General features: G+C 47.6%; 4 protein-coding genes and 1 long non-coding RNA gene across 7 annotated transcripts; 2 read left to right on the top strand and 3 right to left on the bottom strand.

Annotated features, from left to right (window-relative positions):
• Window positions 1-402: 402 nt before the first annotated feature.
• Window positions 403-1,783, bottom strand: Ykt6 (YKT6 v-SNARE). Of its 2 annotated transcripts, XM_033384843.1 has the most exons (3): window positions 1,594-1,782; window positions 1,431-1,518; window positions 403-1,315 (listed from the first exon to the last, which is right to left on the bottom strand). In XM_033384843.1, exons 2-3 carry the CDS (start codon window positions 1,433-1,435, stop codon window positions 841-843), a joined length of 480 nt encoding a protein of 159 aa, XP_033240734.1. In that variant the 5' UTR covers window positions 1,436-1,518; window positions 1,594-1,782; the 3' UTR covers window positions 403-840. The 2 variants fall into 2 exon arrangements, with proteins under 2 accessions (XP_033240734.1, XP_001354525.1); XM_001354489.4 differs by having other exon boundaries at window positions 1,431-1,783.
• A 124-nt stretch (window positions 1,784-1,907) lies between these two features.
• Window positions 1,908-4,434, top strand: hdm (meiosis specific with OB domains hold'em). The gene is made up of 3 exons (XM_003736113.3): window positions 1,908-2,848; window positions 2,918-3,074; window positions 3,162-4,434. Exons 1-3 carry the CDS (start codon window positions 1,933-1,935, stop codon window positions 3,547-3,549), a joined length of 1,461 nt encoding a protein of 486 aa, XP_003736161.3. The 5' UTR covers window positions 1,908-1,932; the 3' UTR covers window positions 3,550-4,434.
• On the bottom strand, window positions 3,581-10,335 carry snz (sorting nexin snazarus). Its single transcript, XM_001354491.4, has 13 exons — window positions 9,994-10,335; window positions 9,402-9,908; window positions 9,053-9,192; window positions 8,737-8,833; window positions 8,501-8,635; window positions 8,261-8,437; window positions 8,033-8,205; window positions 6,905-7,311; window positions 6,122-6,847; window positions 5,882-6,058; window positions 5,667-5,804; window positions 4,919-5,602; window positions 3,581-4,859 (listed from the first exon to the last, which is right to left on the bottom strand). Exons 2-13 carry the CDS (start codon window positions 9,503-9,505, stop codon window positions 4,452-4,454), a joined length of 3,366 nt encoding a protein of 1,121 aa, XP_001354527.3. The 5' UTR covers window positions 9,506-9,908; window positions 9,994-10,335; the 3' UTR covers window positions 3,581-4,451.
• LOC117185084 (uncharacterized) lies at window positions 9,192-10,652 on the top strand. Its single transcript, XR_004470586.1, has 2 exons — window positions 9,192-9,322; window positions 10,335-10,652. It is a non-coding gene; the product is annotated as an uncharacterized lncRNA (long non-coding RNA).
• spidey (hydroxysteroid 17-beta dehydrogenase 12 spidey) lies at window positions 10,544-13,410 on the bottom strand. 2 transcript variants are annotated; one of them, XM_001354492.4, is made up of 6 exons: window positions 13,129-13,410; window positions 12,762-13,022; window positions 12,628-12,674; window positions 11,558-11,633; window positions 11,153-11,493; window positions 10,750-11,085 (listed from the first exon to the last, which is right to left on the bottom strand). In XM_001354492.4, the coding sequence occupies exons 2-6, from the start codon at window positions 12,922-12,924 to the stop codon at window positions 10,750-10,752; spliced, it is 963 nt and encodes a 320-aa protein (XP_001354528.2). In that variant the 5' UTR covers window positions 12,925-13,022; window positions 13,129-13,410. The 2 variants fall into 2 exon arrangements, with proteins under 2 accessions (XP_033240733.1, XP_001354528.2); XM_033384842.1 differs by lacking the exon at window positions 13,129-13,410 and having other exon boundaries at window positions 10,544-11,085; window positions 12,762-12,924.
• Between the last annotated feature and the right edge of the window lie 67 nt (window positions 13,411-13,477).

Here is a 13,477-nt window from a genome sequence, read left to right as displayed (position 1 = left end):
ATGTAAATTGCTTGAAACTCAAAGGAGTAGTCGAGCTCTGGAATATCAGGCAATCACACATCTGTTCCCTCCACCTGGGAGTGTGCCAAAGTACGGAAGATCTGTAGACATTATTGAGTCGAAATGTTCTCTCTCGAAAATTAGTTATGGAAACAGGAGGTGACCGTAGTGGGAATTCGCATCACAGAATAAAGGTAACGCGCTCGAATTGACTTTATTGAAATGCCCGACGCTTGCGTTAGCACAACTTAATCGTCGCGAAGCATCAGGCAGGGCAGGGAATGAAACAGACTATTATCTATTGAACCAAAGATTGTAGAATAATTGTAGACTTTGCCGACGAAAGGTCATTGGTGGGCGTTAGATCGTTGGGCATCGAAGTACACGCAGAACACAGCATTATAGGTTTAGATCATTATTTATATTGGTAGAATTAACATCATAGAATTTGTATATTCATAGCATAAACATATGTAGACATACACATACACATACAGACAATACCAAGACAATGGATGCCAAAGTTGGCATACGATTATACGTACATACATATGTTTATTAGAGTGGGGAAGGGAAAGGGGCGGGAGTGGGGGACCATGGCTGCCAGGCCGATTTCGTATTCATATAGTATATAGTATATAGTGGCAGGTAGTACACTCATACACATATATATATATATATCAAATTAACTAATTATTTTATAAAAACCATACAAACTCCTCCACTTTCAGTAATATATTTAATTGGTTGTTTTTGCTGGTGTTCTCTTTTAAGTGATCCTTTTTTCTTGGTGTTCCTGATTCTGTGCTAGTCCGAGGGGAATGAGATTTTGTGGGGAGCTTAGGTGAAGCTGCAGCACGAATTTGTCTTTTTCGCTGTCTTATAGAAGGCCTTGCTCTGTATGGACAACTTTTCCGATTTGTTGACCATGTCATCCAACTTCTCGCCCCGCTCCAGCACAGCCTCAATTGTGTTCTTCAATATTATCGTTGTCTCGTCCAGGTCATTCTGCATTTTCGTGAGCGGATCGGCCTCTACGGGATTCTGATATTTCGACAAAAATGCTGGCAGTAGGTCAAAGGCTATGGTGGCCTCCGTACCGTTGGGCCACTGGTCGGCGGACACTTTCGCCGTGAAGTCGTCGAGTATCTTTGTAATAAGTGTGTGAGCAACTCGGTGCGGATACTCATGATCGGCAATGAGCACTCCCGCCAGATTATCGGCCCGAACATAGACGTGACACATGTAGGCATCCTGCTTAACAGATTGCCTAAGCGCTGGCTGTGTGCGTTCCACAATCGTTTTCGATGCGAAGCTGCCGTGACCCAAACGAGAAGAAATGTTAGTGCGTAAGCGCTGGTCATAAGAGGGGGATGGACATTGCGCCGTCGCTGTGGCGAGGGCACAATGGTCCAATATGAATTACTCACGTCATAAACTCATTGACGGTGCTACGTTGGAAAAACGAGAAGGACTGCAAGTCGGATGCTGTCTTCAGTATACGCGCTTCGCTGGCACCTTTGAAGAAGACGCTCAATGCAAACAGCTTGACCATATTTATCTATTTCTATTTCGCTATTTCAGCGCTCTCACTGTGCAGTTTGCGAAACTTGTAGCTGCTGCTCTCTTGCGTCTGGCTCTGCTTGTAGAGTGCCTTGCGTGGCTTGTAGGTTTTTTAATGTTTTGGTGGGTGGGTTTGAGATAGCTATGTCATTCACTTATTGCTTTTCACATCGAACAAGAAAAGTGACAATCGTTAACCCAGGGGTATAGGAGTGTTTCGCCTAATTGGAGATGGGAAACGTCACACCTATCGGCTACCATCTCAATCACATCGGATACAGTTTTGAACATCTATCGATACAACAATGCTCCTCCTATATTTTGTTGCAGTAACGGCTTTCCCAGATCTCAACTCTTCTGAACGAAAAAATGTCGAATTCTACGCAAAAGAGAAAAATCTTGCCACTGGCTGAAATGCAGCCTACCATGACTAACTTTTCGACGGTTGTTCTGATTATATCGAAATCGTCGCCTAACTTGTTCTTGGACAAGCTCAGTGGCAACGAACGTGGCGTCATCACGCTAACGGTACGCGACTCCATCAGCCACATTACCAATTGCACGTGCTGGGGTCAGAAGTCATGCGTGGATGAGTATGACGCTATGCTGCACATTGGCGACGCGGTGGACATCGTCGGCGCAAAGGTGATGTCGCTTTCTATGCCCCACGAGCCTCGCTATCAGCCCCGAGCTACCCTCTCGTGCGCACTAACGGTCAACGAAGGCTCTGGTCATATTGTGCGACACGACACCAACGACACCGCCGTAAAGGCCCTGCAGCAGCTCATCCACAAGCCGCACAAGCCCCTTGGCTCTGCCCTTAATCTGGTCGAGGTTTGCAGTGGCATTGGGCTTCAGGAAAGGCTTATCAATGCATATGTGGACCTACTCGTGGTTGTTGCCGCGGTTCGTCCGTTGCGCGAGCTGAAGCGCAAGCTTACCCCAAGCCATGGGAAGGACAACGGACTACTCCAGTGCCTCGAACTGATCGTGATCGATGCCAGCTATCCAGATGGCATGTTGCTATCCCTGTGGCAAGCGGAGTGGATACGCCGCGCCCAGTACTGGGAGCCGCGAAGAACCGTCCTGCACTTGATCGATGTGCGTATCTCCTATTCGGACTACTACCGCTGTCCAGTGCTCAACCACGCCGCCTGTACGCTTATCTATGAGAATCCGCAGGCCGCCGGCGGAGACTGTGATGCGCTACTCTCGTTTGTCGCCACTGTGCCGCTTAAGAACTTTGAACAGTCAGTCCTAACAGATTTGCAGGACCTTCCGACAGGTGAATATTATCCGCACTTAGCGGATTTGGCATTAGTTTATAATCGGCTCTCAATTTTGTCTTCGACAGCCTGCGAAATCCAAAGCCAGATGACAACAAAACAGATTTACTCTCGTGCCGAGGGTGAACTTTGCAATCCAGCTAACGATCGTTTTACGGCCGTGCTCTACTGTATGGTCACCAAGTTCGACATTGACGGATTTTCCATGAACACCAGCAAGAAGTGGCAAGTGGCATTTCCAGGCTCAGGAGGAGTCTGACCCCACGTGTTTTTCTTTCTTTTTATATGTCTATTTAATTGCTGAATTTTTAGCACAACATGTCAACGTCTTATTCCACGAAATCAAAACGACTGCACCAGTGAAGCTTGTCAATTAGTGTTCTCGCTGGAATCCAATGAGCCAAGACACTCGAGCTTCATCAACATCAATATTGAGTTGTCTGATCAGACGGGGACGTTGATCGAGAGCCGTCTGAGCGGACACGTGGCCGAGCGTGTGATGGGCATCAAAACGGATGACTTTCAGCGGCTTTCAGAGCGTGAGAGAACCGGACTCAAGTGGCGCTTTCTGCTAAAGTATTTTGAAGTTAAGCTGCTCATAAGGAAACCAGCAGGCATGCGCAAGAATCTCTCCGCGATTGTGGTAGACATGCAGGAAATAGCGCTGAACAAACTGGTGGAAAAAATTGCCGTGTTCTAGTACCAAGGAGTAGAGATTATCCAGAATGGGATTCTCAATAAATACCGAGTTTTATTTCACGTTTCCACATAAAATTGTACAACTACAATACATACATAAATATACGCATTCTCGTACGTACGCGTACGCGTGTCTTTACGTTGAAAGAGCATGGGAGGGGAGGAATGAAGTGGGATCTACCCACGATCTACGGGTTCGGGTCAAGAGGGTTAGTGGGCAATGACTACAGTTCGACCATGGTCGGATCTATAAGACAGTGTGCATCTTTTATGGTAAGCATTGTTATCGAATACCGGCCCCTACGGATTAAGTAATAGAATTAAAGCCAGATGAATCAGTTATTAGATAGTAGTTGGTAGTTGGTCAGTTAATACAAAACAAATATTTCAATTTGCTAGCCGACAACTGTCTTATAGTTTTAAAATGTACTCCACACGTGGGTTGCTCACGCGTACAAGCTGGGGCTCGGGAAAACAATGCATAATCGATCATGGTGAGTGCCTCATTTAACTATAAACAACGATTTGGTACAACGCTTAATACTGACCTACATAAATTGTATGTACATATGTACAGACAGACATACTATACACATAACCAACGAATAACGCTAGCAAATCAAAATCAACAACAGACTGAGACAACAAATTAAAATCAATGGAATTCGGGGGCTGGAAATAAGTTGCAATGCTGATCTGATTGATGGAGTTACTGGGAAACAACTCATTCCTCATTCCGCACTCCGCATTCAGCTACACGCCTGCATCTATTTCACCAAGTAGAAAGAGTAGCGAGCATTCAAGTAATATCATGAAAATCTTAGCACCTAATGAGTTGGTAAAAACATAAATATGAAAACGAAAACAAAACTAAAAATAATAAAAACAATACGAGTATGCCGTCTACTTGGAGCTGCCTGAGTGTGCCGAATGCCCCTGCTGCTGGTGAGACTGGTGAGGCTGATGATGATGGGATCCGTGGTGATAATGGGACTGCAGATGTGAGTGCGAACCTCCTGTGCTGCTCGAGGCAGACGACGTGGACAACGACATCGATGATGACGATGACACTTGCTGGTGATGGTTTTGAGAAGCGGTGGTCAGTCCGCCGCCACTGCCACTGCCACTGGCACTGCCATGGTTAAGGGGCAGGGTGGCGGCTGCCGTGGCGGCTGCCAGAGCTGCTGCAGCCGAGGCAGCTGCAGCCCCCGCGGTAGCTGTGTTCAACTTGGAGCCATTGGTGGAGGTATTGTTCACTCGAAGCTGTCGTATTTCGGGGAAGAACTCAATCATGAGTATCTCCAGTAGTTCCTGAAAGAACGGCAGGTTACTGGTGAGCCACAATTCCGACAACGCATTAAATCACTTACATAGAAGAGCTGCTTGTTGTACGCAGGGTTCTGGAGGGCCTCGAAGACCTTGAGGACGCCTCGCTTGGCCGCCTGGGCCCCCACCAGATTGCAGAGTACCTCGGGTATGTGATCGGTAAGCAGAGCCTTGGCCGCTGTGCTGGTCATCTCGCGCATGTCGTCGGAGCGCGAAGGGTAGGCAGATGCCAGTACACCGCCTGGCCAAAAAGATTTCAGTATGACAGAGAAGTAGTTGTGCAGCATGGACTCCTCAAAGAGATACGTGACCGATTCGCGGATCTGTCGATTAATCGTCCGGCCGTACGTAATCTGCACGAAGGAGATGATGCTCTTGCGCAGCCATTTGAAGACGCCGCCCATGTCGAATATCTCGCCCATAAGAGCATAGAGGGGCTCTGCTATAGAGTCCTTGCTGTCTATGTCAGCCATCAGTCGACTGGCATCGATGCCGGACTCTCCGTCCAGGTACGTCGAGATGTCGTCGTCGTCGCGTTGCAGACCCCAGAAGGGATCTGTCGCTTTGCTGGAGTCGTGAGCCTTTGCAGCGTCGCTCTTAAACAGCGTGGAGAGCGAGAACTTTGACTTTTTGGGCGAGGGCAGCGACTGTTTCAGGTGGTCTGAGCTGGGACTGAGGAACGTGTAGATAGCCTCGCTGCCATTTAGGTGATCGTCCTCGAGTATGAACTGTTTCAAGAAATATGCGATTATGACTTTTCCAGTAGTAGATCAAAGAATATATCAATCTCACGTTAAGAAACTTTTGGATTTGTCCCTTGGCCTTTTCCTGGCCATGCCGGTCCGTCTTCAGGAAGAAGAACTTGAAGTTGGTGGGTAAGTCGAGCGTCTTTAGATTCGAGCTAACGTGTCGAAGTTTTCGTTGCAGTTCCTGTAGGGGAAGAGATGTGGAAAGAGTCAGCCACTAGTGTAAATGACAATCACTTCGGGGCGGGGCCCCCCGCGTACATGGACTTGGTTGAGGGATCGCATGACTACCCAGCCGCTGGAGATTCCCGAGGGCCGTTTGGCCGGCTTGGCGTTGCTGCTGTCCCCATTCTTTGGCAACGCCTGCGGGGGAGCGTTGATGTCCTCGTCCACATGGACAAGTATCATAAACTGCAGCGACTCTTTTTCATCGGAGACCTGTGGCGAGGACGAGAAGGATTATGATTTGAGACTATCAGTCAGAGTCCACAGTCCACTCACTTCCACACTCTGTATGGTGGCCTTCCACTTGCCCAGGTGCTCGGTCCAAGCGTCTGTTCGCCGGAGATGTGCCTCCGTTTGACGCTTCTCGCTTTTCAGCCACTCCATTTCCTTCTCGAGTATGGACAAGACCTTGGACTCCGGCTTGACCGAATACTTAAGGGCGTCCAGGGCCTGATTTTTCTTGTCAATGCGCTCCTGTATCTGTTCCAGCTTCCGCCGTGCATACGACGTGTGGGCGGCCACATCAATGGCCCTGCCATTGAGACCATCTGCGGCTCTGGGGTGCTCGTCCTGCGTCTCGGATACATCCCCGATGGCGGGGCACAGCATCAAGGTGGGATCGGTAAATTCGTTCGAGTCCAGCGCCTCCTTCAGCTGTCGGTACTGACCGCTGAGCACAAATGGTGGATAGTACTTTTCCTCGAGGGTGCGCAGGATGTTGCGCTGGATGTCATAGAAGATGTCGGGATCGGCATCCCCCAACAGAAAGGTCTCTATCAGCTTGCGCTCGTGCTTGTCGATCTGGATCTCCGGCTTCGGTACACGGATGTACGTGTAGAAAATCTCCGTGCCCAGTTGATGGGTGGCACTCTTGTGTGCGTGCTTGATCTCCTCCACGGCGAGGTAGAATCCCACCAGGGCACTAGCCTTCAGCGGCTCCAGGAACAGGGTGAAGTACCGTCGGCCGACGGCCGTGTTCAATATTTCCTCTAGCGTCAGATCCTTGACAAGACATGAGACATAAGAAATATGTAAATTCAGTTAGCCTGGGCCACTTACAATGTCGCTAGAGTAGTTGCCGTTCCAGCCGAATTTCGCCAAATTCTTCTCGCACTCGGCCTTGGCCAAGGTCAGCTGGCGGACATAGCGCTTAAGCCGCACGGCCGCCGTCAGCTCGGACTTGGATAGGGAATGGTCCTCATGGTCCGGATCGAGGCCTTTGGCACGTTGTAAGTTCTGCATGGTTGTGGCATGCATCAGGTCGTTCACAATGCTCTTGCGGATGAGAGAGAGCTCCTCCAGGTTTCCTGAGCTGTTGATGATCTTCAGGAAGTCCTCAAAGCTGGCCGCATACTCATAGCTCCGCTTGTTCATCGCCGCCGCCGCCAGCCGCGTTTCGATGTTCTGCACCACCTTCTGGTTTATGTAGTCGGGTGCGGTGAGCATGTTGATCATGGGAAAGAAGACTAAAATCCAGAGAAGGTATAAAACTATAAGAAACGGCAAGTGTGGTGGCTTTTCTTTTACACCAGAGAGCCTGGTGTATATATGGACAGTATATATGTACAATATGTATATTCTATTAGTAATTATTCGAAAGCGCCGGAATTGGTATCGCAGACGATGACTGCCGTATGCCTCTCCTCTGCCTAGTTATGTGCTAATGTCCATTCTTACACTTCGTTTATCCCATCTACATCTTATTTCTCAAACCAACAACAGTCGATATATCTCGCTTCCCTTAGACACGGTGTGCACAATGCACGAAAGAGAGAGAGAGAGAGAGAGAGAGATAGAGAGAGAGAGAGATAGAGATAGAGAGAGAGAGAACGAGCTCGTGGAAGGGGTACAATAATTATCCGATCTGGTTGAGATTCGGAGATCTGGTAGCTATGGTCATTTTCTATTATTTTCGTCCTTTGTGGTGTGATATCATAGTAGTCAGGATACGAAATTTGGTTGCTCTAGCACTTATAGTCTCAGATCTAGGCGCTAATCCAGAGGGACAGGCGGGCAGACAGACATGGCTCAATCGACTCGGCTATTGATTCTTATGAAGAATATCTATGTTTTATGGGGTCGGAAACGCTTCCTTCTGGATGTTACTACAACTCTAATGTATCCCCAAACTCTTCGAGCACCTGACTAAAAAGGAATATTTGAACGTTCTTCTGGTGAAGAACTTACTCTTGTACGATAAGATTTCGCTAAGTAGCATCTTGAGCGGAGGGAGGGAGTAGCCGCGTGGCAACAGCAAGATCACCATGATCTCACACAGCTTGCGCAGAAACTCCATTTCCTTCACCTCGTCGGACAGGTAAGAGTTTTTGCTGAAGACTGGCGCCGTGTTCGTCTCGGCCCTGTGCGAAAAGAGTGTTGAGTGAAACGATGCCATGATAATCGATGGTAACTCACGCTCGGGCCTCGGCAATGCGTATCTTTTCCAGGTGAACGGTGACGCGATTCACCATATCCACGGCTATGATCTTTGCCGGATCCATTTTGCTGGCGCGCTCATGGATCTTCTGTATGGCATTCCACAGATCCTCTCGCACCACGTCGTTGATAAGCTTCGGATTCGTGACCACATAGCTAATAGTGCATTGGAGTTCATTAGAGGATGGGGGAGGGAGGGCCACTCTGGAGGTTACTTACCCCAGCCAGGGCAGCATAAAGTCGCGCAGGACATATTCAATTATCTGCTGTAGCTGCAGATCGACTGTTTTTCCAAAGATCAGAGGTAAGTTCGATGGATTCTTGATGGGCTTTGGCAGATCGAAAATGGTGCTTCTGCAAGGATCAAGAAGCGGGAATGAAAAACGGAACGGATAAGGATCAGATCGAATCGGATCGGAAGGGGGCCCGAGGTTAAGGTTAAAGTCCGCACTTACTTTGTGGCATTGTAGAGAAGTTTGGAGGGCAATCGACTGGGCCTGGACGGCTCGTTGGTGGTAAATATATAATGTACGTAGACGGTGCCGGCAACAGCTAGGAAAAAGATAAGTCAATCGGATCGTCATTAGATATTTGGTCTTTTAATTAACGCTTTGTCTTGGGTGGGGTGGGGTGGGGTGGGGTGCGGAAAAACCATTAAAAATGGTCGCCAGCCGATAACCGATGACCAATGAGTCATCCATCTGCCTTGAATAGGTGGGATGGGATGCCAAATGGTACCGTTCATGGCGTCCATTGTCACTGTGACCTTACCCAAAAAGACCAAAACGAGGGAGTAGACGACGAAGGCAAAGAACAAGAAGAACGTGGGATAATACCAGATGACGGCCAAGAGCGTCAGCGTGATGCCGGAAACAATAATCCTCCAGTTTAATTGCAATGCACGTAGCAGGCTGCGGCGAAAGGAATCAGAATCACATCAATATATCTATTATTAAACTATTAATAAACATGACAGCCGCCCACATATCGACATGCCACCCATTCAGATGTATCGAGGAACAGGAAAAAACCAAAGTCCAGGTAATATGGGACACGTACACGCCAAGGATGCACGAACCCATTCACCCTGCCCCTCACCGCACCACTAACCCACACTCACCGGGTTGCCACGAGCGTGAGCCGCTGTGTGGGCGTTGCTGGCGGCTCAGGCTCGATGGGGAACAGTGGCAGGCGGCGACGCTGGAAGTCGTGCGTGCTCGGCATTGTTGTTGATGTGGGCCGCTGGCGCTTGGTGTTCAGTGCGTTGTCGGACCACAACTGGCCGTTCCCGCTTTGGCCGTCGCTGTCACTGTCACTGCCACTGCCACGGCCACTGCCCCTTTCGTTATCCGCTGTGCTCTACTGTTTTGTAGTTGTTGCTCGCCCTTTTTCGGATCTGAATAGTTGATGAGTTCTTAACATTTTTGAAACAGCTCTCTCTCTGCTTTCGTCTCGTATTGTATGGTAGCGTTCTCTCTCAGGTCGCGTTCCACACTCGTCAAAGGTTTTAGCTCTTGTTGTGGCTTTGACCGTTGCGTGGACTAGTGGCCGTCGCCACACTATTAAAAATAGTTTCCAACAATTTCTTCAATTTCAATTCCCACTTCCGCAACCACCACCACCAAAGCTAACAGAGAGCGGGGCAGAGCACCGAGGAATATGCCAGATTTTCAGTATCGTATCAATGTTCGGAAACTATATTAAATCAATACCAGGTAGTAGCGCGTCCCGCAACAAGTTGATTACTGATTACTGGCATACGGATGTGATAACGACTGCGTTTGCCGACCTCCCTTTATCATAGTGCCAATTGACGCTTCAAGAAATCAAAACAAGAGACTTTGATTACATTCGCGGACATCTCTCTTGTTGTTGTTTGATTTTGCGCACTGCTGCTGCTGTAGAGATTAACAAAATTCTGTGGAGACTGCAATTTGATAACGCTAACAAATGCGTTTTATGCCGGAGACGCACTTCATTCACTCACAAGCAAATATATTTTATGTTATGATTCTGATAATTATATATCGTATGGGTCACGGTTCTACCACAGCGCAGGGCAGCACTTCCATTTAGCGATTTATTAGAAAACTATCGATGCCACTATCGAGCGCTTGGATGGCGGCCGTTAAGGATATCGATCTCTCGGCAACCCACCCGTATGTTGTTATACCCTTCGAGTTCAATTTGTACAGTATTTATTTATTTATTGCGTTTTATAATTAGCAATCGTATTTAACTGCAAAAACTAGTTAAGCTTGGTTGAATTTGGGAACATTTTTGGTATTTAAAATTCATGTTGTATGCAAAAAAATTGTATGTATGACACGTGATGAAATATTATCTAGTCAAATTTCGTTCGCTATGGCTACCGACCACCTCAATCCCATAGATTCGTTACTGGACTTCGCTTAAATGCATCCTTTTATCATTGGGTGCCCGCACTGCAGGCAAGAGCGACATCGGATCTACTGGTCCTTGGCGAGGCGACGAAGTGCACGCTTACGAGTGCCCAAAATGTTCTTGAGAACCAAACTGCGGGCGAACTGATCACCGAACACAGCCTCTGTAAAGTGGATAACCAGCTGGAGCAGGGCATGGGGCAGATATCCAGCGGTCTGGCTGGCAATACCGAGTGTAGAGAGGGCAGACTTCACATAAGTTTCGGGGGACGGCGCAAACACGCTGGCCTTGCGGATTTTGGACATGTTGGTGGCCACAAAGCCCGGCTGCACGCTCTGGATGAGAATGCCGTGATCCTTGTACTCCGTCTGAAGGTCGTCGCTAAACTTGTTGACAAAAGCCTAAGGATGAAACCAGAGATAGTAGGTAAGGTTCAACTCTAAGTATTCTTCGTCACCGCGCACTCACTTTGGTAGCACTGTACACGCTCAGCAGGGGATTGGGAATGACGCCGGCAGTGGACGACAAATTGATGATAACTCCCTTGCGCTTGGCTATCATGACCGGTAAGAACAAAGCGATCATGTGGGTAACCGAGTGTACATTGGCTGCCACAATGTTGTTCAAAAACGCCGGATCCGCATTGTAGCAGTCCAGAAAGTATTCGGGATGGCTGTAGCTGATTCCTACGTTGTTCACCAGCACACCGACGTCTAGGCCAGTGGTTTTCTCGCGTATCTTCTCATAGATCTCAGTGCCGCCTGTGAAATCGACATCGATGACGCGCACCTCCACGCCAAATTCATCGCCTGAAAGTATGCCACGACCAGAGATTAGATATCCAGTGTAAAGGAAGTCTTAAGCTGCGGGTACCTATTTCCTTGGAAACGTCGTTCAGTTTATTCAACGATCGACTAATCAGTACCAGCTTCAGACCTTTCCGAGCCAGCTGAAAATTACAAAATATACATTTTTTATTAAATATTCTATAAGCGTTTTAAGTTTCTTTGAAAGTGAAATAGTTAGTGAGTGAAACAAAATCTCTTGTCGTCATGGAAGCCGTTCGCAATCCCCGATCCCAATCGGCAAGGTCCAGATGCATTGCCGCACAAAAGGCTCAAATGATGAACGAAAAATATAGCGAGGAAGAAAAAATGACCATTGCTGAAATGAAACAACTCTATCTGCAGACCATCCCATCCGCACATTGAACCATTTTCTTCGGCTTGTTCCGAACTGTATGTAAATGTGAAGAAAGCTTTGACCAGCTATTGCCCTTAGGCATTGTTCCTATTGTTCGTGCTCCCTTTATAGAGTACGCAGAAATTTGAAGCGCACATTGAATCATTTTCTTCGGCTTGTTCCGAACTGTATGTAAATGTGAAGAAAGCTTTGACCAGCTATTGCCCTTAGGCATTGTTCCTATTGTTCGTGCTCCCTTTATAGAGTACGCAGAAATTTGAAGCGCACATTGAACCATTTTCTTCGGTTTGTTCCGAACTGTATGTAAATGTGAAGAAAGCTTTGACCAGCTATTGCCCTTAGGGAGACACGTGCACGTCAGCCGCTGTGTAATCTTCTTGTCGATTGTTTAAAGTGGGTAATAAATACAGCCGGGATCCGCCCCGTTTCCAAAAAAGCGATCCGACCGCACTTGAACATAATATACTAATGTTACTGTGTTGAGAGAGGAGGGCAGAAAATGTTCAGTCACCACAATTAGGGAACTCTGAACGGAAGGGCTGAGTGGCTGTTGAGACTGAAGATCAATTCCAAAGTGTAGATTCACTCGGCCCATGCATTTCGCAAGCAATGTCCAAGTCATTCCCGCTTAATGGCAATTCTATGACTGAATTTTTTGCGCGCTTCCCAATAGTCAAGTCATAGTTTGATGGACTTTGATTGGAGCCAGTGGGTTGCACAATCCATGGTCGTTTACATACCTCCTTGGCATAGGCTTTGCCAATTCCATCGGTTGACCCGGTAACAACTGCAATTAATGGATATTAGCTCGGATTCTCTTCCTTATCAGCAATCGTCAAACGCCTCCTTATCGAACGCCAAAGTTTTTACTCACCTGCCCATTCGCCCATTTCGGCTAGTTTTACAGTGGATCCGAAGACCTTCGGCCCCACCACGTTGGCGTATATCCAGGGCAAGACCGTGCGGAAGAACTGAAAGCCGACAATGCCGATGGCCAAGCCACCAAGCACACTCAGTGCATGCGAATTTTCATCCATTTCCGTATTTGTTTCTTTATTAGAATTTTCCTAGGACACTGCCAAAAACTCGACTCCTAGTCTCTGCTGGCGGCTGGTTTCTGATTTCTGTCGTCGAACTGCAACGTTAAAATATTTACGCTGCCGCCGCAAACTCTGCTTATAGAACCTGCATACATATGTACATGCATACATGCATATGTACAATGTATGTGCATACCATACCTCTATCTCTCGTCGATGTCTGTGTTCTCTGTGTTCGCTGTACGGCGCCGCTGTACTCCCTATTTGCTGCCTTCACCGCGTAGAATTTAAAGTGATTTTTTTGAATTTCAGGCGTAGTTTTTCTGATTAATATTCAAAGCATTTTGTTGCTTTTGACGTTGACCCAAAGTATAAACATAAAACAGAAAAAGAAATGAAAAAGCGATTTAATGCAAATTGTGAACAGCACGAAAACGAATGAACGGTTCTTTCTCTGTCAGCATATCGATGTGCGGATATGTGTGTGTGTGTGCGTAACGTTGCCCGACCTATGTATGTCATTCTGTCTGTGTTCCCGGCTCGTGCTCTC

This window comes from Drosophila pseudoobscura, chromosome X, assembly GCF_009870125.1.
Source record: "Drosophila pseudoobscura strain MV-25-SWS-2005 chromosome X, UCI_Dpse_MV25, whole genome shotgun sequence".
Taxonomy (NCBI): Eukaryota; Metazoa; Arthropoda; class Insecta; order Diptera; family Drosophilidae; genus Drosophila; species Drosophila pseudoobscura.
This window is presented reverse-complemented; position numbering and strand designations above follow the sequence as displayed.

Excerpts from the sequence above, each read along its gene's own strand:
- Ykt6 (XM_001354489.4), bottom strand. The coding sequence starts at position 1,555 with ATGGTCAAGCTGTTTGCATTGAGCGTCTTCTTCAAAGGTGCCAGCGAA. Across the intron at positions 1,316-1,430 it reads ACCGTCAATGAGTTTATGAC|CTTCGCATCGAAAACGATTG; the intron begins GTGAGTAATTCA and ends GGGTCACGGCAG.
- hdm (XM_003736113.3), top strand. The coding sequence starts at position 1,933 with ATGTCGAATTCTACGCAAAAGAGAAAAATCTTGCCACTGGCTGAAATG. Across the intron at positions 2,849-2,917 it reads TTTGCAGGACCTTCCGACAG|CCTGCGAAATCCAAAGCCAG; the intron begins GTGAATATTATC and ends TGTCTTCGACAG. Across the intron at positions 3,075-3,161 it reads ATGAACACCAGCAAGAAGTG|CACAACATGTCAACGTCTTA; the intron begins GCAAGTGGCATT and ends CTGAATTTTTAG.
- snz (XM_001354491.4), bottom strand. The coding sequence starts at position 9,505 with ATGCCGAGCACGCACGACTTCCAGCGTCGCCGCCTGCCACTGTTCCCC. Across the intron at positions 9,193-9,401 it reads CTCACGCTCGTGGCAACCCG|CCTGCTACGTGCATTGCAAT; the intron begins GTGAGTGTGGGT and ends CTTTCGCCGCAG. Across the intron at positions 8,834-9,052 it reads CCTCGTTTTGGTCTTTTTGG|CTGTTGCCGGCACCGTCTAC; the intron begins GTAAGGTCACAG and ends TCTTTTTCCTAG.
- spidey (XM_001354492.4), bottom strand. The coding sequence starts at position 12,924 with ATGGATGAAAATTCGCATGCACTGAGTGTGCTTGGTGGCTTGGCCATC. Across the intron at positions 11,494-11,557 it reads CGACGTTTCCAAGGAAATAG|GCGATGAATTTGGCGTGGAG; the intron begins GTACCCGCAGCT and ends GCATACTTTCAG. Across the intron at positions 11,086-11,152 it reads GCGTGTACAGTGCTACCAAA|GCTTTTGTCAACAAGTTTAG; the intron begins GTGAGTGCGCGG and ends TTTCATCCTTAG.